General features: G+C 32.8%; 1 protein-coding gene across 1 annotated transcript in view; it reads right to left on the reverse strand.

Annotated features, from left to right (window-relative positions):
• Positions 1-1,710: 1,710 nt before the first annotated feature.
• The window catches only part of LOC108692942 (protein phosphatase PHLPP-like protein), a 44,594-nt gene continuing 34,834 nt past the window's right edge, over positions 1,711-11,470 (reverse strand). Inside the window, exons 6-15 of the mRNA XM_018201523.1 lie at positions 9,807-9,932; positions 9,491-9,644; positions 9,305-9,365; positions 8,660-8,914; positions 8,161-8,370; positions 7,771-7,933; positions 6,892-7,175; positions 5,845-6,687; positions 5,144-5,384; positions 1,711-2,169 (exon numbers count right to left, since the gene is read on the reverse strand). Of these exons, the coding sequence (XP_018057012.1) occupies positions 1,711-2,169; positions 5,144-5,384; positions 5,845-6,687; positions 6,892-7,175; positions 7,771-7,933; positions 8,161-8,370; positions 8,660-8,914; positions 9,305-9,365; positions 9,491-9,644; positions 9,807-9,932 (2,796 nt within the window). The remainder of the gene's footprint in view (positions 2,170-5,143; positions 5,385-5,844; positions 6,688-6,891; positions 7,176-7,770; positions 7,934-8,160; positions 8,371-8,659; positions 8,915-9,304; positions 9,366-9,490; positions 9,645-9,806; positions 9,933-11,470) is intronic.

Below are 11,470 nucleotides of genomic sequence, written 5' to 3' on the forward strand. Positions count from 1 at the left end.
GTCTCTACTCAACTCCAAACAGAAGTTTCTACAAACTTCAGTATGTCTTACTGATCATCGAAAAAATTTAAGTCAATAAATATTACAGTAAAATGACAGGTTTGAAGCAGCTTTAAAGAATTGTAATAAAGATTGAAATAAGGAATTGTAAGAGTGTTGATTTAAATATTCTGTAATTCTTTATATATATGACTGTAATTTACTCTTATTTTTATAAAACAATTCAATATTTTGATTAATGCAACACGATTAATATTTCGCACAGAATTATAATGATGTAATTCATTAGAGACACCCTGTACATTATAAGCCTAATATCAATACATTAATTTAATAGAAAACACGTGATCGCATCGATTGCATCAGTAGTATTACGTGTTTCTTGTCAAAAGTTTATCGCAGAAGTATCATAATATTAAAGATATATAAAATTGTACTTATTATGTAATAATTATATACAAAAACTATTTCTAAACAATTTAAACTTTATAAGGAAAAAAAATACGAAGCACAACGATATCTAAACATGCTAAACATAAAAATACAGAGCAACAATCCAACCAGCAGACAATGTTTTTAAAACGTTTTTTAAATTTATTTAACGTAAAAATATTTAATAAATATTTTAAAAATATTTTTTAAATATTATGTGTTGATTGGGAAGCAACTGAGATTTGCAAGGTAACATAAAATCTATACAAAGAAAAAAATTAACTCATTAAAAGAATAAAAATGCGAATTTGGATTATAATTAATTTTCGCATTAATGTTAAATTTGGTAGCATTTTGTATTCCTTAACTAAATCAAAGTGAAAAGAGCTCATTTCGGAGGCTTTCGTTATAACGTATTAATATTTGGAAAAAAAAAGTATTGACGATCCAATAAAAGAATATGATAAATCTCGGTAAAAAAAATGAATTTTTTAATATTTAAATCAGTCCGATTTCTAAGAAACGGATTTTCTTCAATCTCTATTATTTGGCCCATTTTCTGCGGAGTGATTCAGTGATTCAGCGCCGTAAAGTCGTTCCGCAATAAAGTAGATATAGATCTTCCGCGTGTCTACCGTTATAAAGAAATAAGGTGAGCTTTGTGTAGCGTAAAGGCTACACAGTGGTTTTCGCGGTCCCTTTATTGCACGCGTATCAGCTGCAATAAACGAGCGAATTACCGAAGTGACGGTACAAATCCCATCGTCTTTCTTTCTTTCGAAGAACTTCATAGCTTATCTTGACCGTGTCATTGTTATCAATCACGATCGATATTACTGCAATTGTGCGCGTTTGTTGTCGATTAACTCTTCGCTCCGTCATATTGTATTCGGTTAATTACTTCATTAGCAAATGATTATAATTAGAGTACAAAGGTATAATTACTTTGTGCCGTCAAGCTTTTCAAGACAAATCATTTTGGTTACGTTGGATTGTTTATAAGTAAGTGCAAATTTATCGCAATATAAATAACTTAGCACAATGAATTTCTGCGTTATATTCCGCAATCTAAAACAATGACAATGATAATGAAATGCTGCATGTACTTTCTGCAAAATATAAATTCTTAAAGGCAACTTTTTCAGGATAGGACTTACATAAACGTTATCGTATTAACGTAACGTTTCTCTAATTTCGATTAAGCTCGTTTATTGTGTATTATAGACTTTTTGCATTTCTATCTTATACTTAATAGGTATCTTTGCATTAGATTTTTATTTACAATTCTGTAGTGGCAACTCCCCAATACTGCTGCATCCTGGTGGCGTCTTGTTCCAATGAATCCATGCCATTTCTTTCTTGGATAACAGCGAAATCATACTCGAGATTGTACGGCATCAACCTTTGCAGGCTGCCGAAATAGGCAGCATTTGGGCCGCCATTCAGCAATCTTCGTCCGCTGCCGAAACGGACCATTGGTGGTCGTGATAACGAAGGGTTGAAGGATCGAGCGCTGCCGAATCTCTTCGACAGAAAGGGTAGATTGCTTCCTAGTTGCGGCGTTGACCTTGACTGGCCGCGATGTAACGGTGCCTTCGTTAACGTGTCTAACTCCTTATCAAATAGTAACTGAGTGTTTTGCTCAAGCATATATTCCCAGCAACGAAATTGTTCCTCACTGAGAGCACTGGATCTTTCCGAGATAGCATCCTCTTGCGTAGGAAGGCAAGATGATACCTGAAAAATAAAAAAAATTCAAATAAAAAATATTTTTTATATCTTATCTTTATGTATATCATGGTCCGATATACATTGCCAATACTAAAAATTTATAGTTTATATAACTACACGGAGTAACAAAAAAGTGACTACAATATTGTGTTTATAAAATTATTAGCCAAATAACAAGCTAATGTTATTTATAATAATCGTCATTTTGAAGTCAAAATAAAAATAAAGATGTCATTTTTATGTCAAAATGACGACAAATAAGCTTGACACTAGGTCAGTTTGATACTAGGTACATATATATTTTAATTAATAATTTTAAAAAGTCAACTCTGTCATAACTGAAAGCCATTGTTGATAATATTTATTATTTTTAGTATTTTATAAGATATAATTACTAACAGAATTTATATTTTTATAAAAATATATTATTAATGATTTAATAAACATAAAATTTTGTAGATTCTTTTGTTATTCTGTAGATTTTTAGTATTGGCAGCTATCGAAACACAGCCTATATTCCTTATTTACAATCACACTTGCGTTTTATAAACACATCGGGCGCAAAGAATTTAAACTGTCTGTCACGTCCTGCCCTAATTTGGCAGACAGCGACCGAAAATCATGAGCGGGGCCCGCGGAGAGAAGGAGGACATGAAGCCTCGACTTCGATCGTGGATCCGGTGGCCGAGATGAGTTTGCGAATTTTACGCGACAGCTTCCGGGTTCTTTTAGGAGCTCTATCAGAGGCGCCTTATGTAAGAGTCATGTAGTATGATCATGAACGAGTCCTCGCCAGTGCGAGCGTTGTCATCCCCTAGAGTTCCTCGGGGGAAGAGAAAGAGAAATAATAACGAAGAAGTGATGGTTCATTTTACAATCTTTATTTTTAGGTCGGTAGCTTCGATACGAGTGACGCAAAGCTTTCCGGTAATCTCTCAGTGTTTCGTGGGGATCCTCACCGGGAGTCTCGATGTATTCGGCGGAGGAAGGCGGTTAACCTCCCGCGGTACTCGAGCGATAGATTCCGTTGTCGGCTCGGTTCGATGAAGTATACCCGGGGGAACTGCGCGAGGTGGCGGCTCGGGGGAGACTGACACGGGTTCGAGCACGCTGAGAGCGAAATCGCTCTGATGCAAGGTTTTCACCACACTCAATTGGCGCCTCCATCCTTCGCGTCTTGATCTGGGCATCTATGATTGTGATAAAGGAATTGAAGGGATGTCCGAGAGAAAGAATTAGCGTAATATAAAAAAAATAATGTAATTGAATAGAGAGGTAAGGGGAGACAATTTCTCCCTTACTGACGAAATGTCCCTACCCGAGGAACAGGAGTGAGAGGAGTGGCGCCCGAAAGCAAGCTTTGAACGTAGAGAGAGGTAGCTTGGAACGATCCTGAACGAGGGCGCGCCAAGATTGAAGAAAGAGGGAGAGCCAGCTCGAAGGCAAACCTGGTAATTAGGGAGGTGTCCTGGAACAGCCCTGAGTGAAGGCACGCCAAGGCGGGAGAAAGGGAGGCGAAGAGCACCTTATGAAGAGCGAGCACCCTACACCGTTCTTTAGGTCAGATACGTGTCGGGTCGCGAACTGTTCGAGAGAGGGTTCCGCATTCGGCAGCAACTGTTCTTTTCGTGATAAGATAGGACTCTATATAAATATTGACTAGATTGTTAGATGTGATAGTAATGTTATTGTTTATTGTTACTAGAGGTAGAGAGAGCGCAAGACCCCTCTTGAGCCTGAAGGGCAGAATCGAATTATCATATCAATAGAAATATAGAATTATAAGTATAGAAATTTAGTAACGAAAAATTTACAGTACAGAAGTAAAGTATCGAAATTATGTGTAAGATTATAATTGAATAGAATTGTAAATTACGCGAAATTTATAAATATAGCGAAATTATAAGTAATGAGAATTTTTTGTAAGTATGGAAACACTGCGGTATGCGAAAATTCTAAGTTACTCGTCGGAACTTAGCCGCTGGCTTATTAAGACCGAAAATTTTCAAATGTCGGAACGTATCGTGCTTACCGTGCTTGGAAAAATAATCTAAGAGTAATTGAACCGAGAATAAGCGAATGATCTGAAGAGAAGGACTAACCGAAATGAATGAGCTCGCGCGATCTCGCAGCGCTGGTTTATATACTCCAAAGAGGTGACATCCCGCGGTAAGAAGGGTAATTTCGAGCATGATTTTAGAATATTCTACAGAATTTTCAATTGCCAATTACTCGCCAATTAAATTTTATACGATATTGCTATTTCATGGATACGAGGTGAATGGATACCTCGTGTTTGACTTCCTTATCTGATGTCCTTATAACAATCGAAATGCGCTTGCAACTGTCTGCTGTAAAGTGTGTTGTTTTATGTACGTGTTTCGCGTATCTACTCGATAAATTGAATTGCTCGTGAGACTATTCGAGTATTCCGTACTCAATTCCGATAATTGGTGATTATGATTAATACGAGACGTCGCTAATCATTTTTTGTTTTCGCTCGGTCTTAACAATTAGTTTGCGGAAATCCTACGTGTATTTTATGGCGCAATTGACTTTTATAATAAACAGTCGTCTTAATTATTATTATTATTTGGTGGTTAAAAAGGGGAAGTCCTTCTTCCTTAATGTTGTATTTTTGAAATAAATGTGATTTCTTTTCTTTAACAGCTTATTTAAAAGAGTTGTAATAACAATAATTGTAATAGCGGTTCACGCGGTTGGCACGTGATCCACGGTGAGGAGGTGCTCGCGGCTCGATCAGCTGTGTAGATATAAACCGTGCGGCTCCTAGCTATAATATGTACTTTAAACTGACAGCCGGTTTGTTTTTGACAGCCGGATGTTACACTGTCATCAATTTTTTATTGCCGTATTTACTACTCAGTAAAAAGATTATAACTTTTAGCATTTTTTTGCCAGCATGCATTTGTGAATATATTTTTCTCGAAAGAATATCGACAAAGAGACTCGACTTTACTTTTCGCATGCCATTTTCCTGCATGAGAACACTCTGGTGAGCTTTATTTGTCGCTCTAGCAGCCGCACTTCCAGACCACATCCTTCCTGATGGATGACGAGACTTGAAAGTGCTGTCACTGGCTTGATCAGACTGTCCACTTGGCGAACTGCGGTCGTCTCTGTATGGAGGACTTTCGTTGTCTTGCGTTGATCTGGAATTCTTGAAGTACCTTCCAGAACCACCGTGGACTTTATTGGATCTGCAAATGCCAAATTTTATAATAACATATTGAAATTTTTTATGAAAAATAAAATTCTCAATTCTTATTTGTTAGAAAAATAGTAGAATAAATTTTTATAAAAGTAACAAGAACAAATATTTTCGAAAAGAGATAATTCCAATAATTTTAAAATTAAGATTTTAATTTTCAATATTATTAGAATATTAATCGATACTTTTTAAGATTTTTGATAATAAAAATATATATACATGTGTTTCTTTAAATTAAAAAAATATATAATTATTTAAAATATCATCAATTTTTATAAAATTATATAATTAGATTATCAGATGTAAGTATAGTTTGAATTAATGAAGACATAATTGCTTTCTCTCTGTTTTGATGTACAAATTCACGATACTGATTAATTTACTTTCTATCAAATTTAATAACAGTAATATTTTGTGTAATATTCAGTATAATATTCTGTTTTCCTTACCTGCCTACAATATTTTTTAACACGCCATTAAGATAATAGCCTTCGTTCGCGTGACAACAGCAGGCAGCTGGTGGCTTGTGCGTCGCTGGCGGCATGCAACAAGGACAAGGACACACATTATCGCTTTGACTTCTATTTTTACCAACGACATGCCTGAGTTCACGCATGAGTTGATCCATGTCGCCTGGACTTGGTCCCGCCAACCGGACGACAATGATGCTCAAATTATCCTCTGCGCCATAAGCTTGCGCCAGATCTTGAAGTCTTTTGGCGGCCAGGACAGAACTGGCTTCGGCTCTAGCTTCCCTCACGGCTTCTTGAACGCTTAAAACCTCCCATAATCTCCGATTAGCAACTATGACAAATTCATCGTCATCTTCTAGCGTCACTTCCTCATATATCGGATCGGGCACTACTAACGGGAACATGGCAGCATTACCAAGTTGGTTCTTAACTGTTTGTGCTTTTTTTGACTTGGCGAAGGTCAAAGGACCCGCGGCTCTACAGAGGACAGCTTTGGCGTCTCCGGTGGAAGCCATTTTAAGAGAATATTTGATCGTGGATTTTGAATATCCCTGCTGCGATGGCAATTTCACTATATGGATCAGAGTTGCGTCTACGCCATATTTTTGACCCTTCTCCTTGAGCTCTCTGTGTGCCGACAACAGAGTATATTTCAAGTATTCCTTCGACGTTTCCCGGACAGTTCGTTCCTCTAGTAAGAGACGAGGAATCATTTCTTGAAGAGCGCTAGGTGCTTCTTGATTGGAACCACCATCAAATATGCCAAACAGACCTTCGACGTTGCAAAAAGATGGTATTCGTACTTGGGAAATATATAGCCTGTGTACAAACATGAAGTTTCCAAGTTCATCGAAATGCAAATAATATTGTAGATATTTTTTCGTAAAAATAAATTTCTTGTAATAAGAGAGTCATGTTTTTTGTTTATCTCTTCTTTTTAATTTATCAACCTTGGAAGAATAAATTGAAATATGATAAATGAAATAAATAAATAAATAAATAGAATATAAATAATAATCTTACTTTTCGCGTGAACCGGCAGTTTCCGAAAAACCCAATCGCCATGGTTGTTCGGTATTTTTTTCCGCCGCAACGATTTCTTGTTGATGCGGATGAGATGGTAAACTGGGTCTGTTCTGTCCAGATACGTCCACCAAAGATATTGGCCTTTGGGATCTATAATCTTGAAATTGTCGCGGGTCCACATGTAGTCGGGAATTACAGGATATATCAAGAAATTGCAGTTGTGGTGGTACTAGTGTAGCCAAATTTATCCTGTCCAATTGATTGTGTGCCAGATCTAGCACCTGGACGAAATAGATATTTTATTTTATTATTTAGCTATATGTATTATTAATACTTTTATGTCCTTCTATAGATATATTTCTATATTATCATGTATGCTCTTTATGAAAAATGAACACATTCCAAACATTGTTATTTCATGAAATATATCACATTTATATGTTACAACTATTATGTTAAAATTATTCTATTTCTATAATATTTCTCAAAAATATACCAAAACAAAATATTATATTACAATATTTAACAAAAATATTAATATAACAATAAATTGAATTACTTATAGATAAATAATTTTTTATAGTTTATTTATATAATAAAATATCACAAAAAAGAGAGGAAAATGAAAAAGATAATTTTAAAATTCTACGTTTTTACATATTTTTGTTACATGATTTTCTACTTTTATGCATCCAATAAAATATATATTGTATATGGTATATCCTTTATTTTTATATATATATTTAATCTATGTGTATTTAATAAATAATTTTCATATATTTATTTCGTCTAAATAAAAGGATAATATTTCGGATTGCAAGCTGTGTTTCGTTTATGCAAAGTGATATGCATTGATATTCGTATCTAAAATCTTACCTTCAAAGATGCTGTTCTACTGAAGGTGGGACATGTTAATAGTCGATTAGAATGCACGCGTAGCACGCGCAAATGTCGCAGATTTGCCACGTTATCCGGAAGGTACTGCAATCGGTTTCCAGACAATACTAATTCTTCCAGGTCGCCCCAAGCAGCTATGCAACTACAGGATTGCATATCAATTTTAATAACAAAATAAAATTATTTAAAATATCTTTATCTATATCAATACTCGAATCGCATTTTTCGATTAACTGATTTTTATAACTTACTGATATGTTTTTTTATTATCTATATTCACATTTTGCGTTCGTAAATTATTATCTGATAACTGATATAAAATTATCATTATTCTTTTCCGTATTTAACAAAGAATAAGGATAGATTCACCTTTCTGGAAGCGTATCCAAGGTGTTGTAAGCAATATGAAGAATTCTCAGGGACGTAAATTTAGCGAGAGCGTCTAGAGCGGTATCGGTCAGACAATTTGCCGTGATGTATAATTTCTCCAAGGTATGCGATCCCTGGTGAATTTTTTCGGCCTCTTCGCGATACGGAAGTTCGGAGAGTCGATTGTTGGAAAGATTTAAAACTTTCATTCTGGAAAGGAGTTCGATTTTAAACTCTAATGGAAAATATTTACGAAAAAAAAGTTATAATTGTATTTCAGATGGTTAAATATGTGTTAAAAGCAACTGTATTCAAATTTGATAAAGTAATTATTGTTTTTAAAATGCTGTATTACTACTACTATTATTATTATAATAGTATACTACTATTATTATCACAATTTTGAAACATAAATATGTGTGTGTGTGTGTGTGTGTGTGTGTGTGTGTGTGTGTGTTTATCAATGAAATTTAAATTTAATATGAGATATGTGTCTCACTTTTCGGTATTCGTGAAAAAACTGGTTGGCAACGTGGTCAACATGTTGCCCTGTAGAGTTAAATGTACGATATTCAATGGTCTCCTGGGTGGTGGTAGGGCTTGTAGCCGGTTGTGAGGCAGATGGAGAACTTCTAGTCTCGAGGGTTGTGACAACAATCTATCTGGGAGAGCCGTGAGAGCGTTGTGCGACGCGAAAAGGACGCGCAATGCTGGCAATTCAGTTGTCCATTCCGGCAACGCATCTAAATTATTGCTGAGAGCAAAGCCAAACAAATACAAGTTTTTAAAATAAAAATAAATTAAATAACAAAAAATACATTTTAAAATTTATTAGTATATTATTAAATAATATATTAAAGAATTTGCTAAAAAAATAATATTTAATTGCTAGAAAATAGTGTATTTATCATAAATTATTTTTAAATATTCTTTAATCTACAGTCTTTAATCTACAGTCAAAGTGTTTGAATAAAATATAAATAGTAAAAAAATATAAATAGTAAAAAAATTGAAATATACAAAATAGATTTAAGCAAGTTTTGTAGAACGATTAATAATTTTTAAGATTGAGGTTTAATAGTACTTTGTAAAATTTTTAGATTTGATATTAATATGTATATTAATTTATATTGCATTTACTCACTAGGAAACATCCAAATGCTCCAGATTAATTGGCACAGGTTCGATAATTAGTTTTTTCAATCCTGTGAAAATTATTATTATTATTTTTATTCTAATTTTATTCCTTTATTCTTTGTTTTTTAATTCTATCTCAATATATTAATTACGTAATAAAAAGTACAATGCAGATTAAAAAATCTATACTCACTATTATTACCAGCAATAAGAGATACTAGATTTCGGCCGCAAAGAGTTAATTCCGTTAAATTATTTCGTCCACAGCGTACACTTCTCAATTCTTGCAGAGCACTAATGTCCAATTTTTCAATACTATTTTCGCTCACATCCAGATGCGTCAGATTCTTTGTTCAAAAAAAAAAAAAAACAAAATAATAAACATCAAATTACTTTTGATGTTAATTATTCTTTTATCTTGTTTTTTTTCGAAGACTATTTATTTATAAATTAATGAAAAAAACAATATAGAATTGAAACAAAATAAAACTTAGATGTTATAAACTTACGCCATAATTTCCCAAAATTATATTTCCTTTCAGCTGATTGTTTCTTAAATTGATTTTGTGTAAATTATTATGATTGGCTTTTTCATCCTTATAAGACTTTCCGTGATCTGTCTTCGACAGAACTTCCTGTGGATCATCATGCAAATAAATAAAATATCTAAAAAATTTGAAAAATTTTAGAGAGCAATAATTTAAATAATCCAGATTTTCATTATATAAAAAAAGTTGATAATTAATTATTAAAGATATGATGCGCTCAATAAAACTTCAAAAGTTTGTTCTAATTTTATTAAACACGAATATTTGTTTTTATTGTTGAGGATTTATTGTAAAAGTATATTTAATCCTATATATACATACATATTTAAGCCTATCCTAGCTGACACACTTACAGGTATAATATATCTATTATCTTTATTTTTTCATAATCATATTTTTTGAAATATTTGATTATATGACATATTTATTTCTTTAAATTAAAAGTTTCTAGTTTTTGGTACATTAATTGTTTAAGAAGCCTTTTACTTTAATTTTGTCAACAATTAACTGTTGAAAGAAATGATTTTTCAAAATTTATATTTCCTTTTTTTAATTATATCTTTTTTATCAACAAAGATATATACATTTATTTAATGTTTATTCTTGAATGTTTAGCGATTCGATTAAAAAAAGATTGTTTCAATATGTTCATTTTTACAAAAGTTATAAGCCATGTAAAAATATTTTTTATAAACTAGGTTTATTTTTATGAAAGTGTAAGCAATCCCTGAATAATTTATTTAATAATGATAAACAACAAAGATGTAATAAATTCACTGTATTCTTCCTAAAAAACGCTCTAAGATAGGTCAAATATGCCGAATCAAATATCCGTTCTCCAAGATTAAGCAAGATTGGACACTATCAGTTCCAAATCTGGCCAAGAGAGGGCTTTTAAGATGGAGTGTCTCTTGTAAGTAAAATTTGGTCTGCCTGTCTATATAAGGATCGTTATAGCGTTATTTCGTTACTCTGGTTTCCCTTCAGAACACGTATAAATCTTTCGCCTTTTACTAAAGATTTCCGTGGAGGGGAACATTTGATGAGTCTACTATAAGAATTTTTTGTTGTACTCGGCGAAAGCTGAGTCATAAATTAATCCAAAACTAAATTGTTTTGTCAAGCTTGACGCACAGTAACTTAACCGAGATTTAAATTGCAATCCGATTCATGTTCCTCACAACGCCGTTCATCACTCATTATTTATCCTTATTTTAACATTTGATAATTAAACAACAAAGATAAAATGATTTTGAGCGTGAATCGGCTACGGCCTTATTCTCTTTTCAATTCTTTTCTAAAGAAAAAAAGTAATGTGTGTGAAGTAATAAATTGAATCTCGATTAAAAAGTTAACTGTGAATTGTGGAACTAAAGAAAAAACTGACAAATCTAGAAAATGAGCTAATGTTATAATTTACATTCTTAGAATGGATATAATAACAGCTTTAATGCTAAAAATTAAATGTTAAAGTTTTATTTTGCATATCAGATTACGAATATAGTTGAGCAGGAATATACAAAAATAATCTTCGAATATACAAAAATAATCTTCGATAATTGCAATTTTAATTAGATATATAAAATTAAAAAATTGCATTTATTTAAGGAATATATATATATATA

This window comes from Atta colombica, unplaced genomic scaffold (genome assembly GCF_001594045.1).
Source record: "Atta colombica isolate Treedump-2 unplaced genomic scaffold, Acol1.0 scaffold83, whole genome shotgun sequence".
In the NCBI taxonomy this organism is placed as follows: Eukaryota; Metazoa; Arthropoda; class Insecta; order Hymenoptera; family Formicidae; genus Atta; species Atta colombica.